Raw genomic sequence first — 22119 nt, forward strand, 5'->3', positions numbered from 1 at the left:
TGCCTGAATAAACCATGCATCACTTCTAAAAACTATTGTTGAATTATTTGTAAATACTTATTTTTGGCTAAATAAATACAATTTGGAACACATGACAAACTTACTCTACCTTACTAAAAGCAGCAGCTCTGTTTTAGTTTATTTGTAAATAATCAGTTTTCTAGATTTCTTATGTATTAATTACGTAATGTCTTCCTATCATGTTCCTATGCTAGTGTATTACAATTCGAAAGAAAAAAATTCCAAAAAAACCCAAAAACAACCCGGCTAGCTTTTTTTTGATGAAAATGTTCTGTAGATATTTAACTTCACCATTAATTAGTCACACACAAGTGGCCAGAGAAGTAAAGATCCTTATTCATCTCAAGTAGGAGAATGCTGGTGAATACTGCCTAAGGCACAAAACTGATAAATGGGCAAATTTTCACTAACCTGAGTAGTCAAATTTCAGCAGATGTTGAGATCTGCAGGGAAATAAATGCAAGGTTAGAAAAGCAAGAAAAGCATAGACACCATTGAAAAAAATCTGAAAAGTGGGGATAAAGTGATGGAGAGAGGATGTCTATTCACTCCTGTAATAATCACATGAGAACTGAGAAACTGTAGTGTATTATCAGAAGTTATAAGTCGTGAATGAAGTATCTGGAGAAAAAGCAAAGCTTGGGTCCTATGCAAGAATTTTAAAATTCTAACATGCAGATTTGAATATATCAGATAAAAATAAGTTGAATAAAAAAATTCATCAACTGTTGGCTGGCCTTAAAGATGGAAACTAGAGAAATTCCATGTCACAGGCTTCCTGAGGGCAATAGGAAGCTGTATCATTTTTGTATCTTCCAAATACCTAACGCTACCCTTCACTGAGAGAAGGCACCTACTGGCACCTCCTCAAAGAGGCTGTCCCTGACTTTACAAACTAAGGTTACATCCCACCATCACCTTCCATCTCATTTTATTTTCTTCAAAGAAAATATCACTATGTGAAAACTACCTTGTTTATTTATGTGCTTACTTATTTGTTGAACTCCGTGAGAGCAGAGATCACGTCTGTTCTCACCACTGCATCCCCACACCTAGAGGCACCCGACAGGTGCTCAGTGAATATTTGCCAGATATTCACTTGAATGCTTGAATCTGCTCAACCTGAATCTGTACAACTGAGTTGTAATTAGAGGAATTCACATATGTGTAAGAAAATACAACAGTGACAGAATGGAATAACCCATTCTAATTCTATTCTAATAACATCCCTGCCACTGACTGTGCAACTCTGAGCAAAATACAACCTCTCTGATGGTCAAGGTTCTTATCTATTAGTGGGAGAAACCAGTATTAGCACTGCTTTCCTCATAAAAGGCTGCTGTCAGAGTTGAATCAGAAAATATATGTGTGAAGGAAATACCTTTATATTCTTTCTGGAAGTTCACTGGGATGGGAATGAATGAATGAAATGAAAATAAGTGAACAAACAAAACACTTCCAGACCACATAATAGGGAAAAAATGTAGGAGTTGTGCGTGGGTATATATAATCAGCACACAGGGAATCTTAATGGTTAATTCTGATATTTAAATTAATACACTATACAAAGAAATATTCTTGTGTCAAAGAAATTTTATAAGCCTATTTTTGAATGAAAAATAGAAGAAAAATTACTTAAATTAGAAAATCTTGGTGAAAAAGCAATGTGATTACTTTTTATTCTGCAAACTACCATAGCATTCTGCATAGCTAATAAGTGTTAAAGTAACAATAATCAGAATAATAAACCAAATCAAGAACAAAAAGAAGGAAGGGAGGGAGGAAATAATGAAACTTTAGCCCCTAGTACTTAGCCTCTAGTGTTTAGTGCCCAGGCTAAAAACAAAATTAAAACGTCAACTCTGCCTCTTTTATTTGCTTGCAGTGCCAAGAAGACTGAGATAGGGCAACTCTTCAGATTATGCAACTCCATTGGAAATCATTCTAAAAATGTTTCCAAAACTCTGCAATCATCATCCCAGGGCTGAGGACATGTAATGGGCACCAAGGCTCTTCTGCCAGAACCTTACAATGAACAGAGATAAACACAACAGGAGAGGTCAGCTCAGCAGCCCAGTCCTGGCCCAATATACAGTAACCTCTGGTTTACATGGATTCTGCTATGAATCCTGCATTCTCAGGGCTCTGCCACACAATAACCATAACCCTGAGCTCTAAATATATCCATGAAAGAAAGACGACAAAGCCAGTACAACTGTTACTGGCAGCTTTGAAGAACTAGACTGTGTCAAAATGGGGAAGCAACCTCCCGATTGGGAAATGAACCCTATAAATTGACTAGAGTTATGTAAAGTGAGACAACTTCACTCCTTTAATGATTCAGTTTCTACTACATACACATTTACACTTTAGGCTACGATAAGCTTCCATTCATTTTCCACGGATATTCTTGCATGTTACACCAGGTTCTGCCACTTTTATAACTATGTGACATTTGGCAAGCAACTTAACCTTTCTGTGTCTTAGTCCCTCTACCAGACTTAAAAAAAAGAAAAGTGCAATTAAGTGACCCGTACAATCCCTTCAACGCCTAAATTACTGTCCTTTTTTTTGCAGGCATTTAAATATCTTCAAAGCCACACTCTTAAGAAGACCAGGCTCAAGCCCCAGCTGCACCAGGCACCGGCCTTTCAACCCTAAGCAAGTTGTCTTAACAACCCCAAGTCCGGTTCCTTTCCTGCTGAATGGAAACCGATCCTGCCCATCTCATAGGGTGGCCCTGAGGCTCCAGTGACAGAGAATATTTGTGGGAGCTTCTTATAAACTAAATGTTAATTAAACATGTGGGAAATAAAAAATACTATATGTGTTTAAAAGAAACTTATGGTTTAAAACAAACCCTTGCATGGCTGTGAGGACTGGGCACACAGAATCTTAAACCGTGCTCTGAAGACTGAATGCTACAGTTGTTCTGGTCATGTTACTCTGAGAATAAATCAGTTGAATTTGACATGGATGCAGACACAGCTGGATTACATAACTGCACACCAGTTGTCCATGTTTGCAATTTTGCCTCCAAATGGTAGGCACTACCTACCATTAAATGAGTTTTTCTCCAATCTGTTACGAGGGAATATAAACTTTCTGATTACAAGTGAGCTGCCAACAAGTAGAGGGGTGAAAAAAACTAGATACAGATAATGGGGCTAGAAAGTGGGGAAAATGGAAAGTGGCAGGGCATCTGGGAGCTAATATATAAGAGATGTGCAGCCCTCAAACTTCCTTTGGATCTCAAGACTCTTCCCTACAGCATGAATACATAAAGTGGCCTTTTCTCCTGGTGCTCTGTAATCCTTGGAGTTAGTGTCTGTGAGGCCTTTTCCAAAGAGGTGTGTCAGAATTTAGAGATAAGGTTAAACTAGCAGAAATATACTCTCAATGGATCAGACAATTCTTTCCCCTCACCAGAGCCACCTGGTAAATGTGGGGTAAAAGTCAATGTCCAGGTATAGCCTCACAAAGGAACATTCTTCAAATTAAGATTTCTATTTCTATTAATCCTCTATCATAACAATTTATTTTCTAGTTGATATAAAAATCATGATAGAACCCTTATCAGCTAAATTTAGGTTCCTCAAACTTGCACAAACTTTAATTTGATATTAATACAATGAGTTGAGGGATAAGCAAATATCCATACTACAGTTAAATTTTGAGATTATTCAAAAGTATATTATATTTTAACAAATAAAACATGAGACAGTTAAAAACAAAAGACCGGGGCTTCCCTGGTGGCGCAGTGGTTGAGGATCTGCCTGCCAATGCAGGGGACACGGGTTCGAGCCCTGGTCCGGGAAGATCCCACATGCCGCAGAGTGGCTGGGCCCGGAGCCACAACTACTGAGCCTGTGCGTTTGGAGCCTGTGCTCCGCAACAAGAGAGGCCACGATAGTGAGAGGCCTGCGCACCGCGATGAAGAGTCGCCCCCGCTTGCCACAACTAGAGAAAGCCCTCGCACAGAAATGAAGACCCAACACAGCCAGAAATAAAATTAATTAATTTAAAAAAAAACAAAAGACCTGGTGAAATTTACACATTAACAAGACAGAAGGACAGAGAACGAACTAGTGGTTACCAGTGGGGAGAGGATGGGGGGAGGGGCAAAATAGAGGGTAGGACATGAAGAGGTGCAAACTATTATGTATAAAATAATTAAGCTACTAGGATATATTGTATAGCACAGAGAATATAGCCAATATCTTATAATAACTTTAAATGGAGTATAACCTATAAAAATACTGAATCACTATGCTGTACACCCGAAACTAATATAATATGGTAAATCAACTATACTTCATTTTAAAAAGAAGAAAAACATTACAGATATAGCTGGGGGGGAAAAAAAACAAGAGAGAAGGAACAGCTTTTCCAAGGCTGTTAGGGCTTTCTCAGGACACTTAATGATTCATCAGTGGCCTCAGAGAGTTTATATATAACTCTAAAATTCAAGCAATTTGCTTTTTTCCATTTTCCTCTAACAGTACTTATGTTATTAATCAAACATAAGATAGCTCTTGCTATAAATTTATACATTTGTCCATTTTTTTCTTCTGCTATGCTTAATGTTTATTATAGGAAACAAAACTGAACATAAAACTATGTATATTCCATGTTCTGCTTGTCACAGGCTGTGAAAAGCAATTCAGTTTTCTCATATTCACAACGTACTAAAGACCAAAAGAGGAGATGTGGGGTCTGGAAGAAAGGTTAGGTGGTATCCCATCATCCCCATTAGCCTGTTTCCTCAGGAGTCCTCTCCGTGGCTGCGCAGCATCCTCTGAGTGCCAGAATGGTCCAACCCTGCCTCTGTGCTTCGTTCTGAGAGAACAGAGGGAAACTTGCAAGGCAAAGAAAACTCTGGTCCAGGCCCAGTGTGGCTGACAGTAGGCAGCACTCCACCTCTGAGGTGATCCGATTAAGGAACAGCAGACTATTTTACGAAAAGAACATGAGACTTAGAGTCCGAGATCTATGTTCAAATCCCAGCTCTGAGCAAACTCAGTGAGTGACCTCGACTAAGCACAGCTTAACTTAGCAGAGTTGTTTCCTTAGCTCCAAGTATATAGTTATTTATTACACTTATTACACTCATCCTTATGATGGTTACCTGAGATTTTGTGGAGATGCTTGACACATGACAGATTCTTGACAAACGTTACCTGAATCCCCCTCTGAGGAAGCCACAAAAGAGATGAAAGCATGTCTGCTGTTCCTATTTGCATGGCTCAGCGCCCTGAGCTCTGGCTTGGGATAATATTCCTGCTGTCACCACAACATGGCCAGAGGTGACCTGGCCAGTGAGGTCTAACAGCTACATTCCAGTACTGAGCCACAGAGCATTTGGCATTAACCAAAGCCATAAAATATCTCCCAAGGTACTACATGTCCCATTTATCGGCTTATTTGCCTCAAATTTTCATTTCTAGTTTTAAAACACAACTTGTGGGGACTTCCCTGGTGGCGCAGTGGTTAAGAATCTGTCTGCCAATGCAGGGGACACGGGTTTCAGCCCTGGTCTGGGAGGATCCCACATGCCGTGGAGCAACTAAACCCATGCGCCACAACTACTGATCCTGCGCTCTGGAGCCCACGAGCCTCAACTACTGAGCCTGTGTGCCACAACTACTGAAGCCCACGTGTCTAGAGACTGTGCTCCACGATGAGAGAAGCCACTGCAATGAGAAGGCCGCACACCGCAACGAGGAGTAGCCCCCGCTCACTGCAACTAAAGAAAGCCCATGCACAGCAACAAAGACCCAGTGCAGCCAAAAATAAATAAGATAAATAAATTTTTAAAAAATTAAAAAATAAAATAAAATAAAACACAACTTGTTGGGACTTGCCTGGTGGCACAATGGTTAATTAAGACTCTGTGCTCCCAATGCAGGGGGCCCAGGTTCGATCCCTCATCTGGGAACTAGATCCCATACGCAGGCCACAACTAAGAGCCCACATGCCACAAATAGTTGAGGCCGGCAAGCCGCAACTAAGGAGTCTACGTGCTGCAACTAAAACCCAATGCAACCAAATTAATAAATATTTTTAAAAATTAAAAAATAAAAACACAACTTGTTTGTTCCCAATTACAGCTGGACTTGGTGTCCACTTAAGTGCCCTGTCAGCAGGCAAATGATGGTGCCTTCAATCATAGTCTCAGAAAAGTGGGATCTTCCCTACCAGATCAGAGTTTCTTTTGAGAACAACTACTATCTGCCACAAAAATGACACACTTATAACTTACGGAGTTTTTTCAAAATGGGCTAATAAACATATATGTTGCAGATTTCAACGCATGAGTCAGTCGTCTTCTCTCCGATAGAGAACTATGTGGATCAGAGCTTAAAAACCAAAACTTGACTGCCATATGTTCTGGAGTCAAAGAACACAGGTGCAGCTTTTCAAGGCGAGTAGTGGTGGACAGATGTGAAAGCAATAAAAACTAAGTCATCATTCTCGTACTGAGGATGGAACACTGCCGCTGAGAAGAGTTGCATCATCGTTGTCATTTTGTAGGCATTTATCAGTCATCCGGCTGACGTGGCCCTGTGGTCAGTGCTCTACCAAAGCAATGCAGACTTGTGGTCAAGCTCTGGTCCTGCATCCTCATCCTGTTCTCACACACACCACCCAAGGCTCTGCGAGATTTTCAGCTGCTACACCGTAGAGAAGACACCAGTTGTCTAGATTTCCTTGTTAATGGGGATAGCCATTCACCCTTCCATACACTTACACAATAGTGACAGAGACACAGAAATTTCTTCCATTTATAAAGTTTCAATTTCAACATGCAGATAAAGCTATGGGTCAAAAGCAAAACACATCAACTCTTTTCCCCATCAACAGATGGCATTAGTGCTCCTTAGTCTTAGGTTTGCTGAATTTGAGCTTCTTGATTAAGTGTTGAATGGATATGAATACCATCATGTCCTATAGGTATAACATGTGAAACATCATTCTGGTATCAAAGTAGAGAATTTTAAAGATCAAAATGGAGAGAAAATGAATACTGCTTATATGGTGTCACTTTAGACTTATCCATAAGATAGTCATTCGACAAATACTTGAGCACTCACTGTACATTAGGCACCATGGTAGATGCTTGGGTTCATTCACTGAACAAGACAGAGGAGGACCCTCAGCCTCCTGAAGTTTACATTCTAGCAGAGGTATACACACAGAGAGCAAACAGTAATCATCACAAGTAAATTATGTAACATGTTAGAAGGTATGGGGACTTCCCTGGTGGTCCAGTGGTTAAGAATCCGCCTTCCAATGCAGGGGACGTGGGTTCGATCCCTGGTCGGGGAACTAAGATCCCACATGCTTCGGGGCAACTAAGTCCATGTGCTGCAACTACTGAGCGCATGTGCTCTGGAGCCCACCCACCACAACTAGAGAGAAGCCCTCAAGGTGCAACAAAGAGCCCACTAACCGCAAAGAAAGATCCCACATGCCACAACGAAGATCCCACATGCCACAACTAAGACCCAACGCAGCCAAATAAATAAATAAATATATTCAAAAGAAGAAAAAAAAGAAGGTATGAAGCTCTATAGAAAAAGAAATAGCAGTGTGAGGGGGTTTGGGAGTATGTGGAGGGCAGAGGGAAGAAGGGGGTTTTAACCAGGTGGTCAGGGTGAGCCTCACTAAAAGCTGAATAGCAAAGAGAGCAGAGTGGCGAGAGCAGAGTGAATGACGGGGACCAGGCCTGATGAGATAAGAGATAGGAGGGGACAGACCACGGAGGACCTTGTAGGCCACTATAAGGACATTAGTCTTTACTCTCAGAGCAATGGGGAGCCACCCAAAGATTTTGAGCAGAGTGACTTGTGTGTTGAAAGAACACCTGTGGCTTCTGTGCAGAGAACAGACTACAGGGGGCAGGGAAGGATACATTTTGAAAGGAGAACCGCCAGGATTTCTGGCCTGGATCAGGAGTGTGGTATGAAAGAAACAGGAGGTTTGGGGACTGATGGAACTGCCGCCTCCTGAGATAAGGATGGCTGAGGGCAGAGCAGGTTTTGGGGATGGGGGTAAAATCAGGATTTTAGGGCTGGACATATTAAATCTGAAACATCTAACAATCATCCCAGTGCAGATATTAAGTAAGCAGATGGCTATAAAAGTCCGGTGAAGAATTCAAGAGAGGCCTGAGCTAAATATAAATTTTGAGCCACTGGCATATATATGATGTCTGAACACAGGAAATTAGATGAAACCATCATTTGGAATGAGTAGAGAAAAAGATCAAGGTGTAAGGCCTAGGACTGCTATTCAGGGTCAGGGTGAAAAATAAGGAACCAGAAAAGAAACTAAGAAGGAGTGATAGAGAGGTAGGAGGAAAAGAGCACATTATGTTTCTGGAAGCTAATGAAGAAAAACTGGATAACGAGGAGCCATAAAAACTTCAATCCTGGGCTTCCCTGGTGGCGCAGTGGTTGAGAGTCCACCTGCCTGTGCAGGGGACACGGGTTTGTGCCCCGGTCCGGGAAGATCCCACATGCCGCGGAGCGGCTGGGCCCGTGAGCCATAGCCGCTGAGCCTGCGCGTCCAGAGCCTGTGCTCCGCAACGGGAGAGGCCACAACAGTGAGAGGCCCACGTACCACAAAAAAAAAAAAAAAAACTTCAATCCTGGGTTTCCCTGGTGGCGCAGTGGTTAAGAATCCGCCTGCCAATGCAGGAGATACGGGTTCGAGCCCTGGTCCAGGAAGATCCCACGTGCCGCAGAGCAACAAAGCCCCACGCCGTAACTACTGAGCCTGTGCTCTAAAGCCCGTAAGCCGCCACTACCGAAAGCCCACACGCCTAGAGCTCGTGCTCCGCAATAAGAGAAGCCACCGCAGTGAGAAGCCCGCGCACCGCAACGAAGAGTAGCCCCCGCTAGCTGCAACTAGAGAAAGCCCATGCACAGCAATGAAGACCCAATGCAGCCAAAAATAAAATAAACGAATGAATAAATTTATTGAAAAAAAAACTTCAATCCAAGCAACCGACAAGGGATTATCTCCAAAATATATAAACAGCTCATGCAGCTCAATATCAAAAGAACAAACAACCCAATCAAAAAATGAGCAGATCTAAATAGTCATTTCTCCAAAGAAGACGTACAGATGGCCAAGAGGCATATGAAAAGCTGCTCAACATCATTAATTACTAGAGAAATGCAAATCAAAACTACAATGAGGTATCACCCCACACCAGTCAGAATGGCCATCACCATTATGGCCAGCATCACAATAAACGCTGGAGCGGGTGTGGAGAAAAGGGAACCCTCCTACACCATTGGTGGGACTGTAACTGGTACAGCCACTACAGAGAACAGTATGCAGGTTCCTTAAAAAACTGAAAACAGAGCTACCATATGATCCAGCAATCCCACTCCTGTGCATATATCTAGAGAAAATCATAATTGAAAAGATACATGTACCCTCAATGTTCACTGCAGCACTATTTACAATAGCCAGGACATGGACGCAATCTAAATGTCCATCAACAGAGGAATGGATAAAGAAGACATGGTACATATATATAATGGAATATTACTCAGCCATAAAAAAGAATGAAATAATGCCATTTGCGGCAACATGGATGGACCTAGAGATTGTCATACTGAGTGAAGTTAAGTCAGACACAGAAAGACAAATATCATGAGATATTGCTTATATGCGGAATTTTTTTAAATGGTACAAATGAACCTATTTACAAAACAGAAATAGAGTCACAGATGTAGAAAACAAACTTATGGTTACCAAAGGGAAGGGTGGAGGGATAAACTGAGAGATTGGGATTGACATATATACACCACTATATATAAAATAGATAAGTAATGAGAACCTACTGTATAGCACAGGGAACTCTACTCAATACTCTGTAATGACCTATATGGGAAAAGAATCTGAAAAAGAGTAGATTAAAAACAAAAGAGTAGATATATGTATTATAATGTATAACTGATTCACTTTGCTGTATAGCAGAAACTAACACAACATTGTAAATCAGCTACACTCCAATTAAAAAAAGAAAACTTAATCCAGAAAACCAAAACAAAACAATTCTCAAGCAAAATGGGCAATTCACAACAACTAAAGCAGCTGTTACTGGGAATGGCTATTTAGAAAGTTATGTCTCACCTAAATTGATGTATAAGATTTGTACACTTACTCTATTTCTTTAATTTTGTATCTATGAGATGATGGATGTTTACTAAACTTGCTGTGATAATCATTTCATGATGTACATAAGTCAAATCATTATGCTATACACCTTAAACTTATACAGTGCTGTATGTCAACTGTATCTCAATAACAGTAGAAGAAAAAAAAGATCCATACCCTTACAGTAGAGATTACAAGTGGGTAGGCCTAAAAGAGATCACTGACCCCTTCCATGAAGCAATACGATTCTTCATGTTTAAAAGTTAACTACTAAAACAAAATTTCCAACCTTGCTCGGAGAAAAAGAATGCCACAAAGCATACATATTTTCTCTCAAATCATCATGTATAATGTAATAAATAAGTAAAGATCTTAGGATCTTTAACATAACCATGAGAGCGCTTCACTGTATTTCAGAATCTTCAAAGGAGGCCTAGATAGATAAATTAGTTCCCTAGCTAATTAAGGATCCAGTTTCAAGTCTCAGGCTTAAGGACCAACTCCAATCCTATGAAACTTGTACTAACCACTTTTCCAAAGGGACACTTTCTCCTTTGACTCTTCCACAGCCCCACTAAAACCAGCAATTCACAATCACGTTGTCTGAAATTTAAATAACTCTTATTTTTATACCAGAACTGAATAGATGCTTTACAGACATTTTCTCTCATCCTACAACAACTCTGCAAAATTGGGTCTATCCCTATTTTATAGATGTAGAAACTGATGCTTAGAGTGTGTTACCCAAGGTTACACAACTAGTAGGGGACAAAACCAGCTTTTAAACCCAGATCTCTTTTACTTCAGAGCCTTTACTTTTACCCACTATGCAGTACTACCTCTTGCATGAAAGTATAACACTAATAATTACCAGCTGCTGTGTCTTGTGACCCTGGGCAAGTTTCTAAACTTCTCAGTGCCTCATTCTTCTCATCCATGAAATGAGGACAATACATTATAGGTACTGCATTGTGGTGAAGATTATGTAAGATAATGTATGTAAAAGTCCTTTATAAACTATAATTGTTTATATTATTACATGTACTAGATTTTATGCTCCTTCAGAACAGGTTCTTACGCCTTACATGCATATTCCCTTCAACACCCAGTAAAGGGTTTAACATGAATTGAACATCTACTAGTCTTTGGAAAAATTTGAGACACCTTTTCCCCCTCTAAGGAGGAAAGTAAGTGGTGTCCCATTGCATGAAGCCTGGGATTAAGTATCCGTAATCCAAACCTTAAATTACAACACAGTGACAAACTCAGTGTACCCATCAAACATGAGATTTAAACAGCCTCCATGACATTTAACTGTCTGGTGTTTCCTTTCCAACGTGGCTTTAGTGCCATTACAGTTCAAAAGGGGGAAAATCCCAAATGAAAATATCAACACATTTTGTAAGAAAACGTGCCCGGAAGGAGGGAGAGCAGAATAAGGCCTGATTTGTTATCCGAGTTAACAGAGACCCATTGTTTTGTGTACTATCTGAATTACAGCCTCCTGACGACAGTAGTAACTATAACACGGTCTAACTCGTTACTCACTGTGAAATTTCATTTACTTTAAGAAAAAGACCAATAACATATTTATTAAATTTCCTTACGCATACTCACATCCCCCTCAGTAAGATGGACATATCTAGCAGTATATCCAGGGACGGGAGCCAATATGCCCCAGGCTAAGACTGTGCTAGATTTGCTACCAAGTAAGCACAGCGGAAGGGAACCAGCCCCTGCTCTGCTGATATGTGATTCTTGGGAAGCCACTTAACATCTCTGTTAATGATGGATCTGTTTTCCACTCTGTAAAACATGAGCTAATATTATTTTGCCTACCTCACAAGTTTACTGTGAAGGTCAAATGAAATAATAATATATGTGAAATTAATTTACAAATTATATTACCAGAAATAGCTAGATAATCACCTACCACTTGTCTTTTAGTAAATGTCACATACTAGCAAAGCTGACGTACAGATTTCTCTGACTGTGTTCACCTTATAGTAACAAAGAGAATTTTTTAAAAATCTACTCGGGGGACTTCCTTGGTGGTTCCAGTTGTTAAAGACTCCGCACTTCCACTACAGGGGGCGCAGATTCGATCCCTGGTCTGGGAACTAAGATCCCACATGCTGTGCAGTGCAGCCAAAAAATTAAATTAAAAAAATGAAAAGAACTATAAAATAAGAAAATAAAAATCTACTTGGGAATTCCCTGGGGGTCCAGTGGTTAGGACTCCAGGCTTTCACTGCCAGGGGCCTGCGTTCAATCCCTGGTAGGGGAACTAAGATCCCGCAAGCCTCAGGGCGTGGCCAAAAAAAAAAAAAACACAGCAGGCATTTAAATAAATAAATAAATAAATAATCTACTCGTCTCTGAGATGGACACAACAAACACTTTCTTATCTACAGAGCTATGGAAGAGGTAACTGGTAAAGCTGATCTTTCCACAATGGATCTATATATTTTTTTAAAAAATATCTTCAAATGGTTCAGCTATGCCTTCCTAAAAGTGTGAAAATGGATTATCAGATCAAGATGTAGCCAGAGACTTCATATGTGACAAGCATCACATACTAGGTCATTTTACCTAGTACCTCAGTCTCTGCAAAATGCCATGTGGCTCAGAGTACTAAAAACTAGTCCTCTCCTTCTCTCCCCACTGGTCATCCCAGCTGCTTCCTCAATACCTCTGGCAAAAAGAAAATAAGGAGAATTGAGAATTCAAAATTATCTTAGATACAGGACATGCCTACCACCCCTCTTTGGGTTTCCTTGACCTAATTCCTTTCTGAACTAAGCACAGGAACCCACAAAAGACTGATGATGTAGTGTACTGGCTGACCCCCTGACCCCAGTAATTCTCTGAACTGTACTGCCAACTTGCACCAGAACTTTAACTAAAGAAAAATTGCACAGATGTCCAAAAGTAGACTGAAAGCTAGAAAGGCTTCAAGTCACACACACAGTATACACACAAAAGAAAAACTTATCCCACTACCATTTTTGTTGATCATTTATCAACTATGTTGAACTGTATATACATTTTCAGTCATAACAGTAAGAAAGAAGGAAGAAACATAATAATAAGCACCTTTTTTTTTTTTTTTTTTTTACGGTACGCGGGCCTCTCACTGTTGTGGCCTCTCCCATTGCAGAGCACAGGCTCCGGACGCGCAGGCTCAGTGGCCATGGCTCACAGGCCCAGCCGCTCCGCGGCAAGTGGGATCTTCCCGGACCGGGTCACAAACCCATGTCCCCTGCATCAGCAGGCAGACTCTCAACCACTGTGCCACCAGGGAAGCCCAATAATAAGCACTTCTGAGGAAATTCTGCCAGGGGCAAATACTTTAGACACTGCTTACTCTTATTTCATTATAAAGAGGCCAAAATTTGCCTTCGCAATATAAACAAACAATATAAAGTGCTTGAGGCCGCACTTGCCTTCTGAGGTGGCCCACACTCTGTGGAATGTGTTTCTCTCTAAATAAATCCATTTCGTACCTATCAAACAAAAATAATAATAATGATGATAATAAAGTGCTTGAGCACTTGAAATCCTAATTTCCTGTGAAACCCTTGCTCTCTCCCATCATTTGGAACTTGCTAACATTTCTCAAATAATCCTCTGAGTAGAATTTCCATTTTCTCAGAAGTGTCCCACAAGCAGACAAAATGTTTCTTTGTGTCAAGGCCGTTGGCTTTTACTATTTACTTAATTTTTGTACCCTTCTGTTGAAGAATAATTTATTGATGTTGACAAAATCATTGCACCATCTTTGTCCCTGATTATGATTTGTAAGCCACTTGAAGGAAAAGTGACCTATCAAATTTTTTGTACTGATGACATTTGTTCCAACATTTTAGTCTTTTTTTTTTAAAGAACTTGTTTTTGTTTGTGTAGGTTTGGCGATTTCTAAAAATACCAAAACACACCATGAAACATATTATCTGTTTAATGATCTGATGATGTGATGACCTCATCTTAGCAGACCTTGAATTTCAAGAGTCCCTGAATTACAAACAAGATAATTATTTAAGGCCAACTTCAACCTGATCTCTATTGCTCTTCTAAGAAGTTTTTGTGTATGAAATAATAATATCCATTACCAGCAACGCCAGAGAAGCATACTTACCAAGTGAACATAAGGCACAAAGTATCCAAAAAGTGCAAGTGGTATTCCAACTGCCCACACTGCATATGCTGTCACCTTGAAGATGGCAAAATTGAAAATTTTTTTTGGAGGACTGAACTTTCTCCTGGAAAAGAGGGAGAATCTGTTGCCTCCTTTGGTTCCACTGTCTTTATCTTTGGCACTGGAAGCAAGAGGTCGGTAAGTAAAGCCAGCCAGAAAGAGAACAAACATGAAGATGCAGAGGACCCTCAGGGTATAAAAGAGGCCCACGCTCTCAGTCAGTACCCTTAAAAGGAAAGGCAGCAAAATTGTGAAGATACTGCTGCCGGCGGTGACAATGCCATTCACCAGTCCAAGGCGCTTCTTGAAATAGTGTCCCAAAATGACCAATGAAGGCTGGTAGGCAAAGGAGCAGCCACAGGCAAATATGATTCCATAGGTCAGGTACAGAGGCTCGATGGAGCTGTGTAAAGACGAAAAAGATGGAGAGCAGCTTTCATTATTTTTATCATGTGCTTGGTAGAATAAAACCTTATTTTAAAACTGGGTTTCAGTTAATCAAAGTATTTTCTACAAATAAAAATCAACCAAAAACAGAGGTGAAAAACTTAATAAGTCAAGAATACAATGCTGAAATATTTTAATTTAATGTGAACGGATAATAAAAAATGCCTTGAGTATGTGAAAAAATGACCGTTAAGGTCATCAGTGATTTGATTCCTCCTTCTCTTTCTATGGATTTCAGGCAAACCATGCAGCACTGGGTAAAAACTGTTGTGTTCTCCGCAACTCAGAAATAAAGGACAGTGCCAGGAAGGGCCTCAGTAAAACTGACAATGATTAAAATTAAAAAAAAAACTAGTCGTGATAAAAGTGTTTAAAAAGTATAATTTAACTATGAAAGCTCACTTTTTTAATGGAGTTTTCCCAGGCACTTACTAAGCAATCTACTCAAAGAAAAGGCTGCATCTGATATTTTCTCCACAAGGTTATGTCACAAACGTTTGCACAGGGGAGCAGTTCTGTTGCATTTTGCTGGCCTAAGGGCTGCAGACCAACCTTCGCCCTGTACTGCACTGTTCTTGGTATTGTGCAAGATAAGGAGAAATCATATTCTGATTGCAGGAATACTAAATGAAGTGTGTTCACTAGTGATCCCAGTTTGTAAGCTTTAGGGCCGTGTATGTCTCAAAAAAATAATAAAGGATTAAGAATTCTTTATTTTAACCAAATAACTTAATTATACACTTCTTATGAAAGTAAATGAACACAGGGAATTCCCTGGCGGCCCAGTGGTTACGACCCCTCATTCTCACTGCCGAGAGGGCCTGAATTCGATCTCTGGTCAGGGAGCTAAGATCCCACAAGCCTCACGGTGGGGCAAAAAAAAAAAAAGAAAAATAAAAAGAGAGGGCTGAAGCAAGAGGAGGCTGCAGATGGAAGAAAGTAAAAAAACAAAACAGTAAAGGAACATACAGCATCACATTCTTTGAAACATTTAAGGTAAGGAGTGAAAGAAAACTAAAGTTTTTTTCTTTTGAAAAGTTCAATTCAAAAGGCTGTTTATCAGTAGTAAAGGCAAGCTATTTATTAGAAACTAAGATAGATAAAGTTGGTTAATAATTAAATTTTGGACAATAATTCTAGCCTAGCAATATGCTGAGGTAATCACAAGGAATTCTAGAATCTGATAAAATTAAGGCAGGTTGTCAATTCTCTCTCCCTGAGATGCCCTTTCCCCCTCTATTAATCCACAGTTAGAACCATCTTCAAATCAGGCTCAAGAGCCACTCCCAGACTCTCCCAGATTAACCCTACCTCACTCTGATCACTCTTTACTGAAACTCCACTCTATTCAATAAACATATATTTAACAGCTACTATGCTCCAGATACTTGGTGAAAAGAATATTTAAAATGTGGTTATGCCCTACTTCTAGTCTGCTTAGTGAAACAAGACATCTACGCCAGATAATAAGAATACAGAACAAAATATAAATAATACTTCACTCATTCTGCATCAGTTTCTGCACGTAAGTAGTTTTCCAGGTAACTACAACTTACTTCTTAAGGTGCTAATTTATTTTTATTTAACAATTTTAAAGGAAGAATCTAAATCTAAATACATTTCTCTGCCTTCTTCAAAGTGTATGTTAAAAATAGTATTGACAGCAAAGTATCATCATGAACACCAGTATCTACACAATTATACCACATTATTATAAAGCTGTCAGTTGGAAAACCAGAGAGCCACTGACATAAATCACAGACATTCTTTTGCACAACATTTAAACAGAGAGTGCTGGGTAAGATTAACTTTGTATCTCTCCCACATAGTAAAGTACATAAGCTTTGTGATGGCATTTTCACTGCTGCTGGAACCTTTTTTACTTCTAAGTTTTCACCTTAGTAACAGGTGGTTCAAACTATTGAAGTATGACAACTGAATAAGTACAGTGTAAATCAGTAAAGATATCAAATATGTGTGGAAAAAGAATTCCAAGAAGAGACACTGATGCAACCTGGGGGTGCTAGAGAAGGCTTTCCTAAAAAGGCAGAACTTGAACTAGAGGAAAAGAGGGTTGGTCCACTGTTTGACACTTGGAATTTACACTACATCTCCCCCTTGCGCCTGTGTATTGTTCTGAAAGTCTGGCAGCTTTTGATCGGTGGGGGGTTAAATAATGAAACTGAATAGAAAACATGACAACATTACATACAGTAAGGTAAAGATGGCTTCAAGACATTTTGTTTTAGTTAGGGGTGGGGATGGGGGAGGGAAAGAGAAAGGAAGAACTAGGTCACAATGTAAAATACATTTCATAATTTTTATTTCTCAGCGGTCAAAACTATTTGAGAAACACTGCTTGCTGTAAGCAGGTTTGTGTATATGTGTTTTGTCTACCAAATTAGGTAATAAGTTACATAGATTTTCTATCTCTTAGTTTCTCTCTCCACCAAAGTCTGAGTGTTAACACCAGCAAGCGCTAAGAATACTGACAATGGGTACCTGGAAGCTTCCAGACCAAGTGGGTATCTGACAAGGTGGTTATCACGCCATGCTGTATTACTGATAAAGAAGAACTAAAAGTAAATGATCTCACAGAGCTACCTAAGCAGAATCTTATTCCAAACAAAACTGGGTTTTGTTTCTTTAAAAAAAAACTTTAGAAGAAGAAAAAAAAAACAAAACACAAAGGCACTTTAAAGGTAGAATATTTATTTTCTAACAAAAAATTAAAATAATTGTTTAGGGACTTCCCTGGCGGCACGGTGGTTGAGACTCCGCCTGCCAATGCAGGGAACACAGGTTCATGCCCTGGTCCAGGAAGATCCCACATGCTGTGGAGCAACTAAGCCTGTGCGCCACAACTACTGAGCCTGCGTGCCACAAGTACTGAAGCCTGCGCTCTAGAGCCCATGCTCCACAACAAGAGAAGCCACAGCAATGAGAAGCCCACGCACCGCAACAGAGTAGCCCCCGCTCGCCACAACTAGAGACACCCCGCGCACAGAAACGAAGACCCAACGCAGCCAAAAATAAATAAATAAATAATTGTTTAGAAGCCAAATAAAATGTCTAAGTTAGGTGAAAGAAAGAGGCTCACTCTAGAGTTCAGAAAGGGGCATATATGGGGAGAATGGGGGTAAAATTAGCAAACCAAGGATTCTGTTGATAAATCTTAAATATTTAAAAATAAACATGGCGGGAATTCCCTGGCGGTCCAGTGGTTAGGATGCCATGCTTCCACTGTAGTGGGCCTGGGTTTGATCTATGGTTGGGGAACTAAGATCCTATATGTTGCGTGGTGCAACCAAAATAAATAAACAAATAAATAAAGATTACAGGAACAAAAAAATAAAATAAAAATAGGGCTTCCCTGGTGGCGCAGTGGTTGAGAGTCCGCCTGCCAATGCAGGGGACATGGGTTCGTGCCCCAGTCCGGGAAGATCCCACATTCCGCGGAGCGGCTGGGCCCGGGAGCCATGGCCGCTGAGCCTGCGCGTCCGGAGCCTGTGCTCCGCAGTGGGAGAGGCCTCAACAGTGAGAGGCCCGTGTACTGCAAAAAAAAAAACAGGGTAGGGGCTTCCCTGTTGGCACAGTGGTTAAGAATCCACCTGCCAATGCAGCAGACACAGGTTCAAGCCCTGGTCCAGGAAGATCCCACATGCCGTGGAGCAACTAAGCCCACGTGCCACAACTACTGAGCCTGCGCTCTAGAGCCAGTGAGCCATAACTACTGAGCCCGTGTGTCACAACTATTGAAGCCCACGTGCCTAGAGCCCATGCTCCGCGACAAGAGAAGCCACTGAAATGAGAAGCCCACGCACCGCAACGAGGAGTAGCCCCCACTCGCCAAAACTAGAGAAAGCCCACAAGCAACAAAGAAAACCCAAGCAGCCAAAAATAAAATAAATTAAAAAAAAATAAAGATGGCAAGCAACATAAGTTTGATTTTTTTTTCTAATAACCACAATAATGCTTTTCAACTAGAGCACGAAGATAGCTAGGGAAAAGAAAGGCACAGGATGAAAATTAACTACTAAAGTAGAGACAGGATGAAAATCATCTTAAGGTTTTTCTTGTTAATCACCTCCTGTTAGCCAGACCTACCTATTAAACCAGTGTTTCACTAACTGGGGATTATTCTGACAATGAAAGGGTATTTACAGGTAGAACTGGAGCTGGAGGGAGAGGTGCTTCTATGGTAATATGCCCACCAGCTCTTTGCAGTTAGTTCCTCTGCAGTGCACAACAGCTTTTAACAGACACAGGGAAAAGAGTGTTTTATTTTAAGCTGCATTTGACCACTTCATTTTGTCATGATCTTTTTAAATTTCAGCATTGTTCTATTTTTAAAAAGAGTCCCAGGCAGGATAAACCCAAGGAGAAACACGCCAAGACACACAGTAATCAAGCTGACAAAAATTAAAGACAAAGAAAAATTATTGAAAGCAACAAGGGAAAAATGACAAATAACATACAAGGGAACTCCCAGAAGGTGAACAGCTGATTTCTCAGCAGAAACTCTACAAGCCAGAAGGTAGTGGCATGATATATTTAAAGTGATGATGAAAGGGAAGAACCTACTACCAAGATTACTCTACCCAGAAAGGATGTCATTCAGATTCGATGGAGAAATCAAAAGCTTTACAGACAAGCAAAAGCTAAGAAAATTCAGCACCACCAAACCAGCTCTGCAACAGATGCCAAAGGAACTTCTCTAAGTGGGAAACACAAGAGAAGAAAAGGACCTACAAAAACAAACCCATAACAATTAAGAAAATGGTAATATGGGCTTCCCTGGTGGCACAGTGGTTGAGAGTCCGCCTGCCGATGCAGGGGACACGGGTTCGTGCCCTGGTCTGGGAGGATCCCACATGCCGTGGAGCAGCTAGGCCCGTAAGCCATGGCAGCTGAGCCTGCGTATCTGGAGCCTGCACGTCCGGAGCCTGTGTGTCTGGAGCCTGTACTCCGCAACGGGAGAGGCCACAGCAGTGAGAGGCCCGCGTACCGCAAAAAAAACAAAAACAAACAAAAGAAAATGGTAATAGGAACATATATATCAATAATTACCTTAAATGTGAATGGATTAAATGCTCCAACCAAACGACACAAGCTCACTGAATGGATACAAAAACAAGACCCATATATATGCTGTCTACAAGAGACCCACTTCAGACCTAGGGACATATTCAGACTGAAAGTGAGGGGATGGAAAAAGATATTCAGTGCAAACGGAAATCAAAAGAAAGCTGCAGTAGCAATACTCATATCAGACAAAACAGACTTTAAAATAAAGAATGTTACAAGAGACAAGGAAGGACACTAAATAATGATCAAGGGATCTATCCAAGAAGAAGATATAACAGTTGTAAATATTTATGCACCCAACGTAGGAGCACCTCAATACATAAGGCAACTGCTACAGATGTAAAAGAGGAAATCGAAAGTAACACAAAATAGTTGGGGACTTTAACACCTCACTTACACCAATGGACAGATCATCCAAAATGAAAATAAATAAGGAAACAAAAGCTTTAAATGACACAATAGACCAGATAGATTTCACTGATATTTATAGGACATTCCATCCAAAAACAGCAGATTACACTTTCTTCTCAAGTGTGCACAGAACATTCTCCAGGCTAGATCACATCTTCGGTCACAAATCAAGCCTCAGTAAATTTAAGAAAACTGAAATCATATCAAGCATCTTTTCTGACCACAACACTATGAGATTAGAAATAAATTACAGGGAAAAAAATGTAAAAAACACAAACACATGGAGGCTAAACAATACGTTACTAAATAACCAAGAGATCACAGAAGAAATCAAAGAGGAAATCAAAAAATACCTAGAGACAAATGACAATGAAAACACGATGATCCAAAACCTATGGGATGCAGCAAAAGCAGTTCTAAGAGGGAAGTTTATAGCAATACAAGCCTAACTCAAGAAACAAGAAAAACCTCAAATAAACAATCTAACGTTATACGTAAAAGAACTAGAGAAAGAGCAAACAAACCCAAAGTTAGTAGAAGGAAAGAAATCATAAAGATCAGAGCAGAAATAAATGAAATAGAAACAAAGAAAACAACAGCAAAGATCAATAAAACAAAAAGCCGGTTCTCTGAGAAGATAAACAAAACTGATGAACCTTTAGCCAGACTCATCAAGAAAAAGAGCGAGAGGACTCAAATCAATAAAATTAGAAATGAAATAGAAGTTACAACAGACACTGCAGAAATACAAAGCATCCTAAGAGACTGCTACAAGCAACTCTATGCCAATAAAATGGACAACCTGGAAGAAATGGACAAATTCTTAGAAAGGTTAAAACTTCCAAGACTGAACCAGGAAGAAACAGAAGATATGAACAGACCACTCACAAGTAATGAAATTGAAACTGTGATTTAAAATCTTCCAACAGGGCTTCCCTGGTGGCACAGTGGTTGACAGTCCACCTGCAGATGCAGGGGACACGGGTTCGTGCCCCGGTCCAGGAAGATCCCACATCCCACGGAGCGGCTGGGCCCGTGAGCCATGGCCGCTGAGTCTGCACATCCGGAGCCTGTGCTCCGCAACACGAGAGGCCACAACAGTGAGAGGCCCGCATACCGCAAAAGAAAAAAAAAAATCTTCCAACAAACCAAAGTGCAGGACCAGATGGCTTCACCAGTGAATTCTATCAAACATTTAGAGAAGAGCTAACACCTATCCTTCTCAAACTCTTCCAAAATATTGCAGAGGAAGGAACACTCCCAAACTCATTCTATGAGGCCACCATCACCCTGATACCAAAACCAGACAAAGATACTACAAAAAAAGAAAATTACAGACTAATATCACTAATGAATACAGACGCAACAATCCTCAACAAAATCGTAGCAAACAGAATCCAACAACACATTAAAAGGATCATACACCTTGATCAAGTGGGATTTATCCCAGGGATACAAGGATTCTGCAATATACGCAAATCAATGTGATACACCATATTACCAAACTGAAGAATAAAAACCATATGATCATCTCAATAGATGCAGAAAAAGCTTTTTACAAAATTCAACAGCCATTTGTGATAAAAACTCTCCAGAAAGTGGGCACACAGGGAAACTACCTCAACATAATAAAGGCCATATATGATAAACCCATAGCAAACATCATTCTCAATGGTGAAAAACTGAAAGCATTTTCTCTAAGATCAGGAACAAGACAAGGATGTCCACTCTTGCCACTATTATTCAACATAGTTTTGGAAGTCCTAGCCATGGCAATC

General features: G+C 40.3%; 1 protein-coding gene across 1 annotated transcript in view; it reads right to left on the reverse strand.

The window, feature by feature from the left end:
• Positions 1 to 22119, reverse strand: part of SLC16A10 (solute carrier family 16 member 10) — a 137177-nt gene that overhangs the window by 25394 nt on the left and 89664 nt on the right. The window contains exon 3 of the mRNA XM_060030084.1: positions 14336 to 14798. Within this exon, the coding sequence (XP_059886067.1) occupies positions 14336 to 14798 (463 nt within the window). The remainder of the gene's footprint in view (positions 1 to 14335; positions 14799 to 22119) is intronic.

Source organism: Delphinus delphis, chromosome 14 (assembly GCF_949987515.2).
Source record: "Delphinus delphis chromosome 14, mDelDel1.2, whole genome shotgun sequence".
Classification (NCBI taxonomy): domain Eukaryota; kingdom Metazoa; phylum Chordata; class Mammalia; order Artiodactyla; family Delphinidae; genus Delphinus; species Delphinus delphis.